Source organism: Cibotium barometz, chromosome 26 (assembly GCF_041138505.1).
Source record: "Cibotium barometz isolate CiBa-2024 chromosome 26, ASM4113850v1, whole genome shotgun sequence".
NCBI lineage: Eukaryota > Viridiplantae > Streptophyta > Polypodiopsida > Cyatheales > Cibotiaceae > Cibotium > Cibotium barometz.
The window spans coordinates 55636491-55659048 of NC_141071.1; the positions used below are offsets into that span (position 1 = coordinate 55636491).

Below are 22558 nucleotides of genomic sequence, written 5' to 3' on the forward strand. Positions count from 1 at the left end.
TACCAGCTCTACCCTCCGAGGGGAGCGCTCTATCCACCTAGTGGGGAGCCAAAGCAAGCAGTAAAAGGAGGGTGAAGTGGTTACTTGTACTTACCGGGTTGTGAAGGAGACGCGGATGTTGGTGTTATTGCTTGTTACTTGGTGGAATGACGGTAAGCGGCTGGATGAGAGTATCGTCTCGCCGATAGCTACTTGTCGGTGGCAGGGTAGCCTTGGTGCTTTCTCGGGTTGTGGCCTGGTGGTTGGAAAGAGCTAGCGGTTTGGCGGAGAGACTTGGGTTTTTGTTGGGGAACAGGATGGGGAAGCCGGCCTCTATCTGAACCTGCAAAAGCTTGACTACCACATTGACGTCAAGAATATTGTAAACCGTTGTGCATGTGCTTGATGATAGTACAGTGTGGGACATGCATGCCTTCTCTCTCTCTCTCTCTATTATTGGCGGCCAAGCTGTAGCGGTGATGGTGGTGGTTCCTGCTATGGGGACAAGGAATCTGACAAGACATGTACTCGTGGGTTTTAAGGGGTTTGATCTTGTTTTGCCTTCCGTGTGGATGATATCAACATCTTTTTTAAGAAACTCTGCAAGTGTAACCTCCTCAACGAGAGTGAGGGTATGTGGGGCAGTCACACAGACAAAACTGATACTAGAAGCAGTTTTCTTGTTTACCTTGCAAGATCCAACACCTCTTTTGTAGAAAAGATGCGCTTGTTCTACTAATAAAAAGAATCATAGCTATAGTATCTACAGCCGGAAGAAAAGCCCCTATTTCTCTATATTTTTTTGGCATTTTTCCCAGGTTGGGTACTTCATTTGTCCAGTTGGCCAGCCCTCTTTACCTATAAATAGGTGGGCTTGCCGCCCTCTTTTTTCATAGTCTAGTCTTCCTTTTGTATCCCTCACTTATGAGACTATTTATGTCTCGTGGTTGGGACTGTTTCATTGCATTATATTCAGCATAGTTGCTTCATATTTCTCTCTCTCTTGCACTCTCTCTCAGCACACTCTAGTGCTTGTATGCTTCCGCTTTGTGCACTCTTTCATGGTATCATCGCTGTAGGTTCAGAGCGACTCTGCTGCCCCAGATTCTCCTCAGTTTTCAGCACCTCCATCTCTGCGTTTTCTTCTCAGATTGGCTGCTGGTCGGCTGGCTTCTTCCCGGCTCTTCTTCACTGCAGCCCGTGGTCTTCCATCGCCGGTTTCACCTTTGAGACCCCCCTACACTCCTGTCGGCTGCTCTGTTTTCTCCTCTAAAGGTGTTTCTTGCAGTTGATGGTGTTCTGATTTTAGGATTGGTGGCATCTGGTACCTGTGGTGGACACTTCTTCCGAGATTGTGCATTTTTCTTCTGAGATTGAGCCCAAGCTTTTATGATGGCTGCCCTGACTACTCTTCATATGTTCTCTGAGTCTGCAAAGTTGGATGGCTCCAACTACACTTTGTGGAAGGTGAAGGTGAAATCAGCCTTGCTTGGAGTGGATCTCTGGGATTGGCTTGTTACACTTGCTAGTGTCACCCCTCCCACCCTTGCTTCTATTGGTGTGACTCAGGCACAGATTGATATTTGGCGGGCAAATGATCATCGTGTTTTCTCTTTTTTGATGTTGAATTGTCAAGATTCCGTTCTCTCATGTGCGTACAACAGATGCTGCACATGAAGTTTAGAAGGCATTTGCAGGTCTTTACGAGATTAAGTCTCCGGGTTGGATTTTCACTTTGGAAAAGCCGCTTATGAATTTGTCAGTTTTTGCCTTTCCATCTTTATTTTGCTTTCATCTCGAAGATGAAAGATCTCTGAGACGAGCTTGCTGTTTGTGGCAAGGATATCTCTACAGAGGATATGGCTATTTAGCTTCTCTCCCCTCCATTATGGAGATTGAGTCTCGCTTTGAGCAGCGGACTGGCACCTTTGGTGGTTTTGATGGAGCTTTGGCTGCACAAGATAAAGGGAAGAATCAACAGAAAAGGAAAAGGGGGTTCGGACAAGAACTCCAAGGATAACGACAAGGATAAAGACAGAGACAAAAACAGATCTTCTAAAAACAAGGACATTGAGTGTCATTATTGTGGCAAGAAGGGTCATAAATCGCCCCAATGTCACAAGAAGAAGCTGGATGAAGAAGCAAAGAACTCTTCCTCTACAGCGGTGACTTAGACCAATAAGGTTGATGGTATTTTTCTATTAGCAGGTACTCGTCGTGTACTTGCTCTTGTGACTTCTCAGTCGCGGTCGTGGATTGTGGATAGCGGTGCTACTACTCACATGACACCTCATCGAGATTGGTTCAAGGACTTTACTGCCAGGACAAGCGAGATCACTTTCGGTGATTCTTCTTTCGTGCCAGTTCATGGACATGGCACCATCCCCATCTTCCGCTCCTCCGAGGACAAGAGGTACCTCTCTGATGTTCTGTACATTCCGGATTGGCATTTAACCTTTTGTCAGTGAGTGCTCTTACAGCTTAGGGTGCGGAGGTGATCTCCTCTCATTATCAGATTACCATTTGTGATAAGGAGATTGGTAGCATCTTGGCTCAGGGAGTCCAAGATAGTGGTTTGTATAAGTTGGCCGCCTTGCTTTCTTTTGTTTTTTCTTCAGCTCTTTAGCATGCTTGGTTTAGCCATTTGAGCTATCAGCTTCTAGAATCAGCTTCAAAGGATGGGTTGGTTGAGGGTTTACCGACCATCAAGGCTCCATCTTCTGTTTGTTCTTCTTGTTTACAAGGGAAGCAACACTGAGCCGCGTTTCCGAAAGAGGCGACACATAGATCTTTGACGTCACTTGCTCTTGTTCATGCAGACTTATGTGGTCTTGGTTCTATGTCTTTGAGTAAAGTGAGCAGACCACTTCGCTCATCTGCTCCGTGGACCGCCACGAGAATATCATGTCTAGTAAACATGCCTAGCCATATTGGGGGGCATAGTTGTCTTTGTATGATAGCATATCGTACGGAATACCGTGCAGTACGATACTGTACGGATTTTTTTTCATTTTTTTTTTGCATTTTTTTTTGTAGTGATGGTCTTGTTTTTGCTTGTCCATGGCTGTTTGAGATTTCCTATGTGATATGATGCTTCCCTTCCTCTATATCTCGAAATTGGAATGACCTAAGTTCATAACTAATTTTTTTAAAACACATGATGAGGTTCCGTTAGTTCTTCCTCTGCTCTTGCAAATGAGGATGCTCCGATTGCCTTGTCATAGGATCTTAGAGAGCCCGAGTTTGATGACAAGGGCAACATCCTTAGCGAGGGTGACTTGTGTAAGCGCTCCGATAAGCACTTTTTTGATGGAGATGATCCTAGCGAGAGGGCTGATTTTGATAGTGATCACTTCTCCATCTAGATTCTAGCCCCAACCCTCTAACCTTTTTTGTGGACCACTTTTTGTACCTACTACTACAGCTACATGCGCCTAGAGCGCCTCGCATTGTATGACTTAGGCTTTAGCCTAACATCTATGCATGTTTTCAACTTGGTTTTAATGGAATTTTGGTTTGAGTCATGTGACAACTTGTCTTCTCTTTGAAATTAAAAATACTAAAGTTTGTAAGTATTTTTTTAAAAGACCGTACGATACCGTAATATTAGATTTTTTAAAAAAATACCATACCGTATTTTTCCGTACCGTATCATATGGAACAAAGCCTGTCTGAGTGTCGTGGATCAAGTCTGGGAGGAAAGGTTGAAGTCTCTTGCTGATGGCCTTGGCCAAGCTCTTATATGTTGTCCCTAGAATAGTGATGGGTCTTCATTGCCGGATCTCCAATCTGTCACCACCCTCCTTGGAAATCAAGTGAATCAAGCCCTCTGAGAGCCTCTCTGGCATGGCACCTGTAACCATAATCTCATTGAAGGCAGCTCGAAGGCCGCCCTCCATGATGTCCCAATGATGAAGAAAGAAAGAAACTGGAAGCCAGTCCGTTCTCGGGCATTTGCCCCTTGGAAGTGCCATTAGTGCCTCTTGCCAACTCCTCAGGATTGAAAGGTGTCAATAAGAAGCATCTGAGAGAAGGGAAAACCACCTTTCTCATGTGCCGCCAAACCCTCTCGCGCACATCCATTGCATGTGGAGATAATGGGGCACCTGTGAGGAGACCGAAAGAAGTCCATGGTGATGGCTTGCACGTGGGGGGGGGGGGGGGAGAGAGATCTGAAACATTAGCTCCATCATGGCCACGCAACCTGCGAATGTCGTCTCTCCTCTTGTGGGGGCCGACTATATCAAGGAAATCCGTTGTGACTTTGTCACCGGCCTGAGTCCAGAATGAGGCCCTGGCATGATACCTCTAATCCACCCTCCTCTCCTCGATGGATCTAATCTCCGTACGGGCGATAGCAAGCTGACTCTTGATCAACTGGCTATCGGGGGACCTCTCCTGAAGCCGTTGTAAAGAGGCTAAACTCCTCAAACTCCTCTCCTACTCTCGGAAGCCCTCAAATCAGCTCTAGGCTGCCTCCTGCGAAAGAACTGGTGATCTCCCCTAGGCCCACTTCCAATGTGCACGCAATAGAGCCGAGGTGAAGTCCAATCCCATCCATATCTTCTCTATCCTACTGCATATCTCGGGGTCCTAAATGAGGCTGTCCGGAATAAACATTGAGGAAGCCAATGCTATCCTCTCCGATCAAAATGGTAATCCCTTGTACTTGCCCATGGACTATAACTCCAATGCTAGTCATTGCTGGCAAAAGCTCCTCACTAACAGAAACACACACACCTCCTTGCGTCCCGAGGGGCTGAATGTTGGGCACTAGAAAGTGACTCCTACCTGGAAGAATCTTCTCGCATCGGCAGGTGCGCCCCTCTGAAAAGTGATGCTCTTGGAGGAATAATATGTCTATGCGTCTCCCAACTATGGCTCTCCGAAGCTCGCCTCTGAGGACGCCTCGTCTCTGAAAGCATTGAGACTCGTGTGAACCCTGAATGTTCCATGACACAATCCGCATATCTCTGTCTCTGACGCTCCTCAACTCCGCCCTCATGATTATCATCGAATACCACTTCGGTTACATCATTCAAAGTAGGCAAAAGCTGAACAACATTGGTGGTGGATGGCGGGGGTGGAGGGGGTGGTAAAGCTGTGACGGTAGCCACTGTAGAGGCTGGTTGTTTGCCTTTTTCCGCTTGCCATTTGGTACAATTCTTCCTTGCATGTCCCGTGTGGTGGCAGAAAAAACAACGGTTCTCTTTGAAGTAGTGCTCCTTCTCAATTGACTGTAAGAGTCCTCCGTTAATACCCTCCTTGACCTTTTCTTCAAGGGCCATCCTTCTTGTCGCTCCTTCCGAGTGCTAGTCTAGCCCTTCTTCTTTTGGTCCTTGTTGTTGGGAGCCCCCTTACCGGCTTGTTGGTTAGAAGCCTGGTTCTGCTGGGTGGTTTGTGTCTGCTGCAGAGGTTTGGGGGTGACTCGAGCGGTCTTGGGCTTGCCTCCACTAAAAATCATCTCATGATTCTATGCAAGGGTCAAAGCCCTGTCATAAGTTTGAGATTCAAAATTTCGAACGGGGAATCGAATGTTTAGATCCAATCCCCGAATGAATTGCTTTAGCTTCTCCCCCTCGGACTTCCCCAACTGTTGAGCTGATGTGATCACTTTGTTGGATTCAGTGAGCACAAGGAAACCGTTCTGGGTGAGTTTGTAGAACTCATCTTCAAGATTTGTCATGTACTGTGGAGGTAGAAACCTGGTCTTCAGATCGAACACAAAGGTATCCCAATCATGTTCCTGCAAGCCAGGGTAAGCATCTGTGTGAAAACGGGACCGAAGTTGCCACCAAGTGAGTGCATCACCTGTGAGGTGTGGAACCACCAGATGGACTTTGTCTTGGGGATCTGTGATCTTGGAAAGTGTTGGGGTTGTGGAGGATTGAGAAGGGTGGAAAGAAGTTACCAGAAACCGGAGAGTTTGTTGAAAGTCCATCAAGTCTTCTCGGGCCTGTCGCTCGTGGTTTGCCTTCGCTTCGAGCTCTACCTACAATCGATCCTCTTTGGCCTTGTGTTTGGCTTTCACTACCAGCTGTTCGGTTAGTCTTGCTTCACGGTCTCGCAACGCTCAAGCTTCCACCCACTTGCTGCAGTAATCTGTTGCTGTCAGAATATACCGGTTTCTTGTCTTCGCCACTGCGGGTTTAAAAGGCCCAATGAAATCCAAACCCCACTTCTGAAAAGGCTCAAGTGGCAATATCTGGTGTAAGGGCATGCGGACTCTCTATGATGGCTGGCCCATCCTCTGGCACATCGCATTTCTGCACGAACTGCTGCGCATCAAAATAAACTGTTGGCCACCACAAGCCAGCTTGCAACACTTTGCCTGCATTAATCTTCCCCGAAAAATACCCTCCCAAGACTCCGCAATGCACTTCCGCAACACGGCCTCCTGATCTTGCGGTAGTACACACTGCAACAGCACATCGTCAACATTGCGGTAGTAGAATTCTCCAATGCAGACTTCAAAGGAACGACTCCGCAATGCGAGCCGCCTCCTTTGATCCTTTGTCAAATGAGTTGGCATAGCACCTGTAGACAGAAAACAAAACATTTTCTCGTACCATGTCCAAAGCAGGGAAAGTGGAGAACCGCATCAGGAATTGCATCCGCTTCATTTGAAACAGCAAAAAGTGATGCATCGAGAAACTCGTCATCCACTCTTGTAGCTCGTTCTCGCGAATCCAGTCTCGAAAGATAATCTGCTACTACGTGTTGAGATCCTGGTCGATGAATGACTTCAAGGTCAAACTCCTGCAGTAACAACATCCACCTTGCCAATCTTTTGGTTAAATTCTGCTGTCGCACCAGATAAAGCAACGCAAAATGGTCCACATGGAAATAAAACATTCTCCCCAGAAGATAATGCCAGAATGGTCCACATGGAAATAAAATATTCTCCCCTGAATAGATCATGCCTAAGTACTCTCGCTCTGTTGTTGAATAATTCTTCCTGGCGGAAGATAATCTGCGGCTTGCATGATAAAGAGGTCGGAACCAACCAGCACTCTGCTCCTGCATTAACATAGTGCCAATTGCTATATCCGAAGCATCTAGAAAGACATGAAAATCCTTCCCCAAACTGGCGGCATCGTAACTAGTGCACGGGATAGTTGTAGCTTCAACCCGCGATATGCCAAATCACATTCTTCTATCCAACAAAATTCTTTGCGGTCCACATGAGCCACCACATTTAGCGAAATTGCCAAATGCACCAGAAACCGCAAGTGTCGCCCATGCCACCGAATTTGGCCCATAAACCGCATACACTCCTTCGGATTTACAGGTGCTGGAGCTTGCATCACAGTTGCCACCTTATCGGGATCCACAACAATGCCTTCTTGTGATATAATGTGCCCCAGTAACTTTCCACTCCGAACCGCAAAGGCACACTTCAATGGATTTAAATTGAAAGATACCTCCCGGCATTTCTGAAAACACAATCGCGCAGATGTTCCAAATGCTAAACACATGTCCCGAACACACTGAGATCATCCGGAAAGACGTGCATGAATGCTGTTAAGAATGGCCCAAAAATTTCATGCGTATTTCGTTGAAAGGTACTCGGAGCATTCCTCAAGCCAAACCACATCACTGTACACACAAACACGCCCCAAGCTGTGATGAATGCCGTCTTAGCTTGGTCTTCTGGTGCCATCCGAATCTGATTGTAGCCACTAAACCCATCAAGAAATGAATACATCTCATGGCCTACCACATCATCCAAAGATGGTATCCATGTATGGCAAGGGAAAAGGATCCGGAACAGTAGCCGCATTAAGTTTCCTGTAATCTACACAGATGTGTATCTTCTTATTCTTCTTGGGCACGATCACAATCAGAGAAATCCACACCGGATTCTCTATTGGAGCAATGAACCTGTAGGAGACAATCCAACTCATCTTTAACCTCCTTAGCAACTTGCGGATTCATTCTGTATCTCTGTTGTCTGGAAATAATTGCATCCGGCTTCAAATGGATGCGATGCGGATAAAACTTAGGATCTAGGCCTTTCATGTTTGAGTAGTCCCATGCAAAGACATCCATAAATTCTGTCAAAAGATCCACCAGAGCCTCCCGAAACTTATCATCTAGCAAACTACTGACTTTCACTGGTTTTGATTCTTTATCTTTTCCTAGAAAGACTGTCTCCAGAGCATCTTCTTGGTCTCTGGTAACTTTGGTCATTTGCCCCTCAAAAGCTCTTTCTTGTTCCAAAATATCTTTCAGATCAACATCTGGCGAATGACCATCTGCACCAAGAAATGGTCTCCCAAGAATCTTCTCCGGCATGGGAGCGACCATCATGGGAGCCACCATCCGCACCGCCGCATATTCCGCGGAAATGCATGCTACATCCACGACACAGAGTGGAACCAAATCCGCATTAGCCCGCAAAAATTGCTCCTCTTCGTCTTCATCCAAGCCTTCAGCCATATTTAATGTTTCCACAATCACAGGCCAGACTGCACTGCTCTGCTGATGGCGCTCCCGTAATGAGAACTTCACTTTTTTTCGACCCTGTCGAACTGTCATCTGATTGTGTTCCCAATTGTGCCGCACCTTGGCTTGCCGCAACCATGCACGGCCCAACAAAAGATTGTATTCTTGATTGGAGTCTTCCATACTGTGGACCACAAAAGACATCACAAACGGAATTCCCGCAACTTCAATCACTATTCCTTTCGAAATGCCAAGAGCACGAACTCGGCGCTGGTCAGCCATCCGCACCAAAAATGGGATCGGTTTGCTATCCAACCAATCCATCTTCTCACAAGCCAACTGCGTCGCAATATTGACACCCACACCACCATCAATTAGAACTTGATCAATGATAGTTCCATGATAAACCACCGAAATCTTCAGAATGCATGTCTGTCACTGGGACATCAGGGTTTGGTTCTTCCTGAGTTTCAACCACAGCCATTGCGGGGGACACCATATTGAAAATTTGGAAGTAGCTTTAGCAATTGTCCCAACTTAATCTGAAGTGGTGCTTGCAAGAGTTCATCTGAGTCATTTCCTTCTGATTGCTGCCGTTGCTGTTGAGGCAATGTCGATTCTTCCTTACTTGCGGACTTCTTTTGAAAAACTCGGAAGAGTCCGCAATCACTGTTACACTTTCCGAAAATGAACTGCATTTGGGGTTTTCTCAACTTCAGTTTTGGATGCTTGCTCCTTTACCCAAGATGTAACTTGGTGCCGCACTTGTTCTTGTGCTGGCCAATCAATGCTAGCATGTTCTGCTACTTTAAGTTGAGGCCGACTCTTCTTTCAAGAGTGAGTTACCACGAAAACTTTTGGATCTCCCTGCTCATCAAGGGACTCAATTTGAACCATAGACACACTTGGTTGCTTCCCTACTGCCTTTTCTTTTCTTTCTGCCTTCCTGTGCCTCTGGGCACTACGATCACCAATGCCCTTCCTCTGTGCAGAACAAACAGATGTAGGACGATCTCCGTCTCGGCCACCACGACCACGACCACGACCACCACCACGACCACGATCACGACCACAGCCTCCTCCTCGACCCCGGCCTTCACTGGAGTTGCCATAAGCATCTGAGCTTCCCGCTGTTTGAGCAAATGTCATCGCAGGATCTTTTTCCTCTTTATCCTTCCATTGAGTGGAGCCTCTAGCTCGTTGGCCCCTCCCATTATAATAGCAATCACTTGTATTATGAGAATTAGAAGTACAGATGGCACACCATTTCTCATTTAGTGCACACTCCATAGCAGGATGACCTGGATTGCGGCGCGTTGAGCATCAGACCTCTTTCAACGACTTAGCAGCCGAGGATTCTCCTGACACCGTCTTACTGACCTTCCCGCCCTTGTGGGTCTTATGGTCACTTTCACCGGTTCGACATCCGAATCTTCGCTACCACTGTCAGAAGAATCTCCATCTGGACTCTCCTCATCCGAATCTTCAGAGGTAATGTGCTTCTTTCCACGAGATGAGCTTTTTCCTGGCTTCTTTTTGGATTTCCGCCTGTTGGGTCTTCGTCCTCCAGGGATTCTTCGGCCAAGATTTCCCTCGCAATCACATCTGGCAGCGCTGTGGCAACCGTATCCACAGTCGCCAAGGCTGTACGGAGATCCTTAGACAAGCCTTTGAGAAAATAGTCATTGAGCACCTCCTGTGTTGGATGTTGATTTTGAGGAACCCGCTGCAACATGACCCGAAAACGAGTCGCATAATCCTCCACTGTGCGCTTTCCCTGCTTAAGCGTACATAGCTTTTCCAAATTCTAGGCGATGGTCTTTTCTACGTGAAATCGCCGCAAGAACGTCGTTTGCACCGCATCAAAAGTCTGAAAATGATCCACTTGGGTATTCCGCCAACCATTTGGAAGCCTTCCCACTCAGACTGGACTCGAACACGGACTCCATATATAATTGATCCAATGGGGGCGGCACATTGAGATTATATATCTTCTCAAACTGTCGGATGTGAGCATCCCAATCCTCAGAAGACTTGCCCCGAAACTTTGCATACTTAATCTGTCCATGGGGGTGGGCCATCTGCTGTGCTGGGGGAACTACTAGTGGTTGCTGTGTCAGTCCCGAGAACAGTTGTCCAACCGCCGTAGTTGGTGAACTAGGAGGAGTTAGCGACCGCCTCTCCGTCTGCGGAACACGGGGAGGGGGCGGGAACGGCTGCGCTGTTGGGAATTGATGCTGGGAGTTCCATCTGCCCCGGCAATTGCGAAGAAGAATGAGAATTATCCGCCCATCATCGCCATCATCCTCCGAAGGACGACGCCGCGGCCGCCCAGTAATAGGAACCACCAAATCAAGAGGTCCTTGCGAACGCATGCGCATGCAACCGCATCATCAAGAGAATATCGTGGTCGCCAAGTGTATCACGCACTTAAACACCAGTGCAGTAATACGAGAATGATTACCCTCTTAGCATACAACATTTGTTGAAAAGACAGTTTTACTGATAAATTAATACAGAACTGATTATACACAGTGTGACATGATTAATGCTTCACTAACAGAGACTGTTAGATTATCGCATGAAGTGTTGATTGATTGGTTGCTTGCGAATACACAGGCGTATAGCCTTTAAAATAGTTACATGGTCGCGAGATTCAGACAGGCACGACCTTCCGTTTACACCCCTTGAGATCCCAAAATGACTATTCATTTAAAGTACGAAGTGCGGCATATACACTTGCGGTTTAGACTTATGGTGTGTGGTCGCAGCCGTAACATATATGCACCTATATGATGAACACTTGCTAGGTTAAGAGGACTGACCTAACACTGATCTCTATGGCTGGGAGTGTGACCTAAGTAGCTCGTGCCTAACATGTCCCGGTCTAGGGCTCACAAAGGGGACACGGCATACGCCAAAATATCCTAACAAGTACTACTTCTATGCATGATTCTTGCATTGTTGATGAGCCAGTTTGTCACCGTGTACCACAGTGCATAGGTGCACATGACAAAATTGGAGATCCCAAGTTCGATCAAATTTGTGAGGTCATGGGACGAATTGATGATCCCACCAAGATCTGTTAATTTGGACTTTGCTTTGAAGGCAAAGTAGGCCAATGGTTTAGGCCACGAAACCCACTTGAAAAGGCCAACTACAAGGTATTGAGAGACACTTTCATTGTGGGATTCTTGCCTAGTAAAGCCAGATGGACCCTATTGCACAGATCTATAGCCTCAAGCAAGAGGAGGGAGAAAACATGCGGGACTATATTACTAGAACCAAGTATCTCCACATGAGATGTAGCACCCCTCGCGAAAGATTGGATGGCTTATAGCTCATCAATCGATTTACAATCGGTCTTAAGAGCAAGAGGCAGCACGGCCATCTCTACAGTTCTAGACACTACATCTTTGATGAGTGTTGCCGCGAGGCAATAGACCTCATGAACAACTTGCAAGACAAGGTTGTAGAAATTGTCCACCCGAACCAAGAGATAGGGGAAACATCATCCAAAGCGTCATCGACCATGTAACATGCAGCGGAATTATGCGTAGATGAAGGATCCTCTCACACGAAGTCTCACACCGCCTTTTGTATCCTAAGTTTGCTTAATCTTTAGCAATCCACTTAATCACTTCAAACTTTATGAGATGAGAGAGAGAGAGAGAGATCTGTACACCTTATTGGGTCCCAAATTACCCATTGAAGGGCCCCCTCCTATTGCTAGGAGTATTTGCTTTTCTTCGAAGAGAATGATTGTAGGACTGACTTTGGGGCTGTAGCTACGCCAAACGCAAGACTTTCGGAAGACCAAGAACAAGGTTGACTGCACATTCGTAGAAGCACCAATGATGACCAATCTCGACGCCAATGCACTCTTCCAAGGGGCTGTAGGAAGGCTGCAAGACTGAGGCTGGGAGTAGGCTGAATTGGGACTGTTTCTAGGCTGTGAATATGCAAACGATAATGGCTGGTATGCAGGCTGAATAAGCAAGGGATGAAGGCCATGAAGGCAGGCTGAGTAGGATGCGTGTCTGCAAGATATGAAGCTGCGTTATCTAGTTGGAGATGATCACTTGAAGATCTGCTTGCTGAATACTAGAATGCTTGAATGAATGAATGCTGGAATGCAACGCTAGGTATTTATATTTAAGCGCAGGGCTGGTTGGCTGGCTGAAGTAGGTCGGTTGGTCTACTAATGCTACATGACTTGTGAAATTAGTTAATAATGCTGAATATAATGCTGCCGACTGGGCTATAAAGCTATCGACTAGGGTAAAATGCTATGCCTAAAGGTTATAAAGACTAAGGGAAGGTTCACATGCATGCTATGCAATGCTGACCATGACCTAATGCAAACTCTATGCTAACTTCTACATTCATCAATGATTCTCTTCAGGTGGCAAACTTGTTGACATTCTATGGCTGAGGAAAGACTTACCTAGCTCGTGCCTGACATATCCCGGACTGTGGCTTACAATGGGGCCACGGCAGTGGTCATAGACAATTCCACAAAATCATGACAGCTCATTGTTGGTACCAAGGAAACCCAACACCACAACCTATCACCAAAGCAACCACTAGCCTTACCATCCATACCAAATGCTTCTCGATAGGCAAAAGCTCCAGGGACTACATATCAAAACCCCGCACCAAGAGGTATGTATAGACTTCCCCAATTGCCATATCAACCGATTCCTCTTGGAACTGCATCAGTACAACCGTACTCGATGACTTTGCCAACCGACTCACTCAGTCCATAATAGAAGAGCTATGAGTCATATGAGCAATATATTCATATGGATTCCCAATGAAACCCCCAACCATTGACTACACCTCTCTGTTCAAGACCATGGTGCAACAAAGAGCCAAGAACCTCAACAATATGGCACGCACGCCACCTCTTTATTGTTCCATTGCAAGGGCCTGCACCATATTGCCGAGTGTCTTCACAAAACCATCGCATCTAGTGCCCCAACTCCATCCTTGAATCCAGTGCCAAACCCTAATGTCAATCCATACGGAGGCACATGTTACAAGTGTGGATTCGAAATACTTTCAAGGATTGTCCCAACAAAGTGACAATCACGTGGCTGGAGCATCAGCCACATCGACAAGCCTTAACTTGTTTATTGTACAACAAGGACTTCTTCATACAATGCTCCTTAATGCCATAAACCAACTCAAGGACAATTGCCAAGGATACATCCAAGCAACAAAGAAGAAGAAAGCTCAAGCTTTGACCTCGAAGGCAGCAACCCAAGAGCCAGTGACACACGTCCCAGAGGCTAACGAACCAGGCCCAAAGGTCCATAAGAAGAAGAGCTCGCGGAAACTCAATGCACGATCAGTTGTCAAGAGCAACGACAGTGAGACAATTGAAAGTTATTCGAACAATAGCTTTGAAGTTTCCTCCCTTGCGGAGACAACCAGCGATCTCCCGCTCAAACCCCCTCTTCCCAAGGAGAAAAAACCGATTAACTACGAAAACCTTCCAAAGAAACACAGAGTATCCCAACCTGGTGTTGGAGAAAGAGAGAATGAAGCAAGCCCAAGAGCTTGTGAGAAAGGTGCAAGTTGAACTAGAGCTAGTACTTGAGCAAATGGCCAAGTAAGAACCATTGACCCTGCTTGAGCTGATCCCCGACTCCATCCGAGATCCAATCATAGAACCAATAACCAGGACCGTAACAATTCTCAAGAGGCCACAAAAAGAGCTAATTCCGGTGACTCTGCCTCTTGAACCAACCCAACCAAATTCCACATTGCTAGATGCAATGAAGGAGGACTCAGTGGGAGGTGAAAGTTGGCCTTCCTTGGGTCATCACAATCACCATAATATTTTCTTTGATGTGATATGTGATGACTTCGTTTTGACTCCATTAGAGGCACCATCTCCTAGGAAAGCATCAGTGTACATCCCCTACACATTGCTAGGTCCAAGCCCACCTCCGAGTGAGTACGAGCTAAGTAAGCGTGAATATCACCCTGGGGACATAGCAGGCCTCAAAGCCTTCTTATCCTCGGAAGTCCGAGTCCCTATAAGTTCTCTTTTACAAGGAAATTTTCAACTTTGGAGAGACTTATCCGACTGGATGAATGGGAAATTAAGAGCCCACACAGTTGAACCTGAACTTGAAGAAGAGGAGGATGAGCCGTGCCACAGTGTGCGCTCTCTTTTCGTACCCAAGACAAAAAGACAGTCAAAAGTGCCCATGAACAAGGTGAAAGAGTGCACAGAGCGGAAGCATACAAGCACTAGTTTGTTGAGAGAGTGCAAGAGAGAGAATTATGAAGCAACTATGTTGAGTATACTGCAATGAAACCGTCCCAAGTAAGAGACATAAATAGTCTCATAAGTGAGGGACACAAAAGGAAGACTAGACTATGAAAAAAGAGGGAGGCAATCCCACCTATTTATAGGTAAAGAGGGCTAGAGCTGGCTAACTAGACAAATGAAGCTATTCGACTGGACATGAAGTACCCGATTTGGGAAAATTGCCAGAAAAATAGGGTGGCCAACACACAACCAAGGGCCATGAAAAGGGACCAAAAGGGGACTCCAAATATGAGCAGAAACTCGGGATGAATGTGCTAACACTCCCTCTTAGCACCAGATGCTGAACAAACGTTGAGAAACCGAAGATGAGGAGCCAAGGAAGCCTGAGAAACTGGCTTGGTGAACAAATCTACTCCATTCTCTGTTGAAGGACAATACTCCAAACGCAAATCTCCAGCAAGAACCCGTTCATGAACATAGTGATATTGAATCTCAATGTGTTTCTCGTACGAGCATGAAACATAGGGTTCTTGGCGATGGCGATGCAACTTTGATTGTCACACCAAAGAAGAGTAGATCCGGTAGGAGATAGTACAGGAGTCTAGCATGAAGACACAGTATATAGATTGTCAAGAATTTGGAACTCCTTATAATATGGCTTTTTATTTAGAATCAGGGTACTGTACCATTCAGGATGGTTGGCTCTTTTACAAGGGTCGACTCTATGTTCTTAGGGAGAAAAGACCGGCACTCCTCCATGATGCCCATCTGGTCATCGCGGGATCAACAGTACCTTGGAGAAGTTAGAAAGATCGTTTTATTGGCCGAAGATGTGCAAGGATGTGTACAACTATGTTTCCGCATGTTCCGTATGTCAAAAAGTGAAAGTATCTCATACCAAAAGTTAAATTATCTCATACCAAACAGGCAGGGTTGCTTCAGCCATTGCCCGTTCCTGAAGGTTAGTTTCACGACAATCCGATGGATTTTGTTGGACCTCTTCTCGCATCTACTGGATCTCGGAATACTCAATGTATGACGATAGTTGACAGATTCAGTAAATTTTGTATGCTTATACCATGCAAGCAGATGGCCACAGCAGAAGATATAGCTGGACTCTTTCTCTGACATTAGTATCCAGTTTGTGGTTTGCCACGGATCATTACTTCAGACCGGGATCCAAAGTTTACATCTCACTTCTGGCGAGCTCTGTTCTACAACTTTGGTACCAAATTGCAATTGTCTAGGGCATTCCATCCCAAGACTGATGGCCAAACCGAGATTTACAATCAGTTGGCTTTTGATGTGCTTAAAGCGTACAGCCATGATCAACAGTCGAAGTGGGAGCTTCATTTCCCATTGGTACATGCGATTCTCAATGACACACATTCATCCAGTGGTGGTAGAACTCTGTATGAGGTAGTCTTTGGTCGAAGATTTTCATTCGTTCTCATGAGGATGATCTCTCCTTCCTTGAAAGCCAACAAGACGACAAACTTTTTGAGCCCATTAAGTTAGTCAAAGAGCGTCTTACCAAAGCTCTGGAGGCTTACACCAGACATGCAAACAAGTCACGTAGAGACGTCAATTCAAAGAAGGTGAATAGGTATATTTAAGATCATGAAGCAAAGACTCAAGCAAGTGGGCAAGCACTTTCCAAAGTTGTCATTGAGAAGTTTTGGTCCTTTTCCCATCATCAAGAAGATAAGCAATGTCACCATGCAACTTAGATTGCCCCAGAGTTGGACGATGCAGAATGTCTTCCACGTCTCTTAGTTAAGGCCTTGTATTGGACCTTCTTTGCAGAATGATCCAGAAGAGCAACAACCATAAATGGTTGATGAAGTAGAAGTGATAGAGCTTGAGGAGATTCTTCTACACCGTTGGAAGCATGGTTTTGGACGACGTCTTCGCCAATTTTATACTAAGTTCAAAGATCAAGGGACCCATGAAGCCGTTTGGCTAGATGAAGAATTCTTCCTTGAGTATCGGCAGTCATTGGTGGACTATCTCGAAGCTATGAACTTGTCGCCAAGCTAAGCACTAGGCAATGTCACGTGCACCCATGCACTTTGGTACACGGTGACTGCCTTATCAACAACGCAAGAATCATGTACAGAAGTAGTACCTGTTAGGATATTTTGTCGTATGCCATGACCCCTTTGTGAGCCCTAGTCGGGGACATGTCAAGCACAAACTATGTAGGTCAGTCTCCCAGGCATAGAGGTCATTGTTAGGTCAGTCCTCTTCACCTCTTGTGGAGAATTCAGCAAGTGTTCATCATATAGGTGCATGTAGATGTCAGCCATGGCAATAGTATGCATCATAGAAGCATTAGTTGAACTCATGTAGTTGGAGCCAATGCTAAGCCCAGCCCCAACGGTGGGCTAATACCCCTAGCCATGCATATAAGACCAGTCGGCAGCCTATTGGGGGTTAGGAAAACTGTCGGCCAGGACATCTAGGGCATGGACAGCAGTTGGCCAATGCTAGGGTGTTGTCGGCCAGATTATGCAACAGTCGGCTAGCAACCGACGAGCAAAGAGAGCATTAAATGCTATTTAATTCAAGTCATGGGCTTATCTGCAGGCCGACAGCATATTAAGGCAGCTGACCAGCACTCTGTAGCCATATAAAAAGGCATGCCACTTTCAGTCCCCAAAATCAGAGATTATCAAGCAAAGTCAGTCAAGTAGGTGTGGATAGGCTCCAGCCTTTGCATAGTTACAGCCACTCTTGTGCTTTTAGCCCAAGACAAAGAAGCTCGGTCTCTTCAGGAGTATCCAACACACCAACCCTCAGTCTCTGGCCGGTGTATCCTCTTCGAAGATAGCTTCACAGTCGCCTACAACTTATGCACAGTTCTACTCTGCGTTTGGTTGCTTTGTCCTTGCATTTGGTGGTCAAGGAGTTAGTTTGTCCGCTCAGTCTTGTGGACACAGTTCAGCTTGTATACAGTTCTCCAGAAGAAGAAATAAAGCAAATACTCTTGCTTGCAGAGGGGGGCCCGTCAGTGGGTAATTTGGGACCCCATCTAGTGTCCTCTATACTACATCTCTTTCAGATTCATGTATGCTGTTTTAAAGGATTGCTAAAGACTCACTAAACTCAGGTTTAAAGAAGGCTTCGTTGTGGTGTCACACGGTCCGAGCTTTGCACATGCTACAAGTTTCATTAAATTTGGTCACCATCCTTGATATGTGGATTGGCTTGGTTTTACCCAAACTCAGAGCCTCTAGATGATATGTTGGTCGCAACCCCCCTTCCCATTTCAAACGACATCCTATGTATGTCTTCTACATATGCATTCATGTGGCGGTGAAACGTAAGGTGGTTTCGTACGACCCTCTGTTTTAGGTTACAAGATCTCATGCCCTATGGGGTTGGGATGTGGGGTTTCCATTGGCACTTGTCGTCTGCTAGCCTAGTCTTGATGCTGCAAGCTCACGCGGTTGAGGATACATTTTGTAAATGCCCTTGTGAATCCCTTTGTGATGAGATAGTGTCTCATATTGGCTCTTTATCCTTCCTCGCGTGTGCTGTTCCTCGTTCAAATGGAGAAGAACTGGAACTTGGTTCTGTGGTGAAGGTAGTTCTATGGTGGGCTCCTGTGTAGAGCATGACGACTCCTCATTATGTTTTCTGTGCTTGCTGTTGGGTGTATTGTGGAACACTTGTCTCTGGTGGTATGGGAGAATGGTACGGCAAAAGGGACATGTCTCGTTTGTTGTAATTGTTGTTGTTCGGATACTTGCTGGTCACGGTGTTGGGATAAACACTGAACGTTTGAAACATTGTGGCATCGGACATGGTTGGACCGCTTGCTGTGGGAGCGAACGTTGAGCGTCTAGGTCTTGCTCCCGCTCCTTCATTGGAGCGACGCCTAAAGATAGGGTGGTTGAATGTCTTCTTCATTAAATTTAGGGCGTTTACAGAGCCAATTGGTGAATCTGGAGTTGAAAGGATTGTGGTGACTCCTATTTCGAGGTGTTCCATTGTTTCTCCTCTCGTGTCTATGTTTTGTTGGCTCATTTCTTTCCAGAGCTTCTCCCTTGAGGTGGATCTGAAGGGGTCTAACCTTCTTAACAAGGGAGCACTCTGTTGAGTGCTAACAGAGTGCTGATCGTTTGTTGGGACCAAAGACTTGGTGGGTTTGTTTGATGTGTTGCAATTGATTGTATTGTCTTTCCAACATTAAGTTCAAATTAGGTTCGCATCAAAGGTTTCTAGTGTTTATAGATCAGGTCAAAGAATGGTTTCAAAAAAGGTTTTTTGTTTTTTGTTTTTTTTTAAAAAAGGGTGCTACTAGGTGTGAGGTTGGGATTTCTATACAAAGCTCCCAGGGTCTTGGATAGAAATCCTATCCCTCGGGGGTTTTGGATAGAAATCCCTACCTGACACTAGGCTCATGTGTCTTAAGGCCACACCTCTAGACTCATGTCTGTAGGCTCACTTTTGAAGATTCACGTTTCTTGGCTCATGCCTCTAGACTTACGTCTCTTCTAGGCTTATGTGTCGAGGCTCACGCATGTTGGTTCACGTTCTTTGGCTCACGTGTTCAGGTTCATGTGTGCAGGCTCACCTCTTTTTGTGTATGAACTTGGGTCACGTACTTTGCTGTTATGAAATAGGTCTATTCGGGGCACGGAAATCCAAGAACAAGGCTTATGATAGGATTGGTTTAAACTTTTTGAGTAATAAGTGTAGTTAATTCTCCAATTATTGTGAAGGATGAGAATTTTTCTTTGAATTTGTGGCTGGCATAGACTGTATGACAAGAATATCCTCCAAGGACATGGGTAGGTGTGTCCATACGGGTTTTTATGGGTATTATAATTGGTTCGTACTATATGAGGTATACCTACCTCTAAGCTCACGTTTGCAGGTTCACATGTCCTCATGGCTCACGTCTCTAGGCTCATGGCTCAAATGTCCATGCTTACGGCTCCTGTCTCACGTGTCCATAATGTCTCTTTGCGTGGGATTAGGGACAACGTCTCCTACGCGAGAGCTGGTTTTTGTCGGTTTTTGTGATTTTTTAGACTTGATGGGGTGATGTTAATATTCCTAATCATCATTAATTGTTGTGATTCAACTAATTAAGTGTTTTCTGATTGTTTTTAGATGATATTGCATGCTTCTACAATACTAATTCAACAATGCATGAATAATTGATGAAGAAATATGAAATGCATGAACAATAGATAACTTAATTCTAATTTAACTTAATGGAGCTCAATACAGATTCCACTCCTAATCAGAATTGCTAAGCTAATTCTTGGATCAAAGCAATGAAATCTAACGCTCTTGGGTTCCAATTTCATGTAGATCACCAAAAAATCATGGTTTCTTTCTACCGATAGATGAAATAGAATGTAATGCAAAATAAAGTCCAAATCAAAATCAAAATCAAAATTAACAAACAAACATATCCAAGCTCCAAAACCATATGTTTTTCGGGGAGTAATCCCTAATCAACATTGGGCATTATTGGGTGATCCCAATAGCTTGGAATGAACGGAAAAATGGAGCTAAGCTCTAGGCGAGTCCTCAGTAGTGGTGCCAAATATATTGAACTCAAGAGCTTACCTTAGCCTTGCCAAAGCATGTATCGTTGGGTCTTGCTTTAGAGTCACAATTTGCAGCTTCCCGTGTGGGCGTGCTAGCTCGTCCGTCGTGTCCTCACTCCGTTGTGACATGGAATGCTCCTATGCCAAAGGGGTGAAGGGAGAGCTCTCAATGACTAGATGGAGGTAAGAAGAGAAGATCCTTCGTGACGGTTCTCTCTCACAAAGAGGAGGGAAAGAAGAAGCTAATCGAAAAGAGAAACCTTCAATCAAATGTACTCAAGCATGCATCCTTTGAGCAAAAGCATACAAGCAAGCAAGAAGAGGGAAGAAGGAGAGCTCACAAGCAAACTATTTGCAAGGGATTGATCGTGTATTGCTTTTTAATGATTTATATACAAGTGACTAGTTTTCACACTAGGCCGACTAAACTTAAAAATGGTTTGGTCACTATTACTTGTCTTAATCAACCATGTATACTAATTTTGTATACTTTCCCTATTTTACATTAAGCGAAGGGTAAGCCCCCTTTATATCTTCTAGCGTCGTCTTAGAAACGTTAAGTGCCCCTTTATATTTTCTAGCGGTGTCTTAGAAAAATTAAGTGCTCGCTCGTGCGGGTAAAATGGCAAAGCACCTTACAACAGGTTGGGTGGGCGAAACCATGTTAACCAACGGAGTGGTTAACAAGTGTCCATGGCAAGAGTAGAAACTGTGAACTAGGCACATACCCATCAAGTGCACCTGACTACCCAATAATAACACAAGGCATCACGTATATAGTGACAACTGGTGCTATAAATAGTTAACCTGCTATATATAGCTGGCAGTCTAGTTTTATTAATTCTGAACCTTAGCCCTTTGCATGTGCCTGCAATCTCCTAATCCCAGCGTTAACTAACTATGCTGGATTAGCTCTAGTTACAAAACACCATGGCTGAGTTCTTCTTGAGCTGAAAATTTTGATCACCAGGATGGATAGCTTTGTACATATATATGGACCTATGGCTCACACTAATGATGTAAGTAGGTAATCTTTTGAATTCTTCATCCAAGTTGTAGCCAGCTGGTTTATATTATTTTTTCCTATCCAACCAGGTAGGGTGTGCGTGTGCTTGTTTGTGTGCATGTGTGCTCTTTAGTTGTAGCCTTCGTCATGGTTGAGTCTGTCCATCTTGGGAGAAGTTGTAGAAATTGTCTACTATGGTGACAATTGGGAGAAGTTGTAGAAATTGTCTACTATGGTGACACATCTTTACACGTGAACCTGCACCAATTCTTGGGTGCTGATGACGTGAGTGGGGATGTCATAGCCCGTGGTATATACTGTGCATGGAGTTAATCAAGATTGCACTTTGTTTTGTTAAGATTGAGAAATACCCTGAACTTTGGCATGTATTGTAGGATGTGTCTATTGTACACATTCTATAAGCATTCTTTTAATCTCAAAAACAAGAATGATTTTTTAATAATTTTTTGAAGATTTCTCAAATTTTTTGATTTACAGGATTTTTTGGAGTGGAAGAACAGGCGAAGGGAAGAACTTACTAAATATCAGAAAGAAGTGACTGAGCGACATCTTGCAAATGTTGAAGCAGAGATTGAAAGATGGGTCAACCGCAGAAATGCAGCAAATTCTGGGCTGGAAGCCGTTGGGAGAGAGGATGATGAGAAAGTCCGTAGGGAAGGTTCTTATCGCAGAGCCAAAGTTACTCAAGAAGAAGAGGAAGAGGTCGAAGAAGACTTTATGGCTGATGATGATATTGATGGAAATGTTCTTGGGGAGGATTCCAAGGGTCATGAGAGTGAGAAAGAGTTTCCAGGAGTGGTAGAGTATCTTAGTGGTGATGATGATGTGACTGCTAGCTAGGAGAGCGACAATGTTGTTTGAGTTTGAATACATGTCATCTTTGAGAGAGCTAGAATTTTGCACAGCTGGTGCATCTCTGCAGTGGGTTCATAGGGCTAAAGCCACGGGGCAATGTTGATAGGCTGTTCTATTGAGGTATTACTTTCCATTGTGAAATTCCCTTGATGGCCATCTTTGTTTTTGCTCTCACAGCGCACAAAATTTGTGCTGTTCTAGTGAGTTAACATGCACCTGGTAGGATTGTGATAGCAAGTGACGCTAACGGGGTGTGGGTTTTTTGTTTATATGCATCGAAGGCTTTTTTCAAAAAGTTTGGGATTGTTTTATAAGGATCTCTCTTGTGAAGTTTTTAGAATACCAATCGATTTTAGTCTTGCCGTTTCTATTTGGTTTGGGGGCAAGAGTTGA

General features: G+C 45.2%; 1 protein-coding gene across 1 annotated transcript in view; it reads left to right on the top strand.

Annotated features, from left to right (window-relative positions):
* Positions 1-22306, top strand: part of LOC147624122 (uncharacterized) — a 57409-nt gene extending 35103 nt beyond the window's left edge. The window contains exon 10 of the mRNA XM_086820784.1: positions 21788-22306. Within this exon, the coding sequence (XP_086676910.1) occupies positions 21788-22150 (363 nt within the window). The 3' untranslated portion in view covers positions 22151-22306. The remainder of the gene's footprint in view (positions 1-21787) is intronic.
* Positions 22307-22558: the final 252 nt, after the last annotated feature.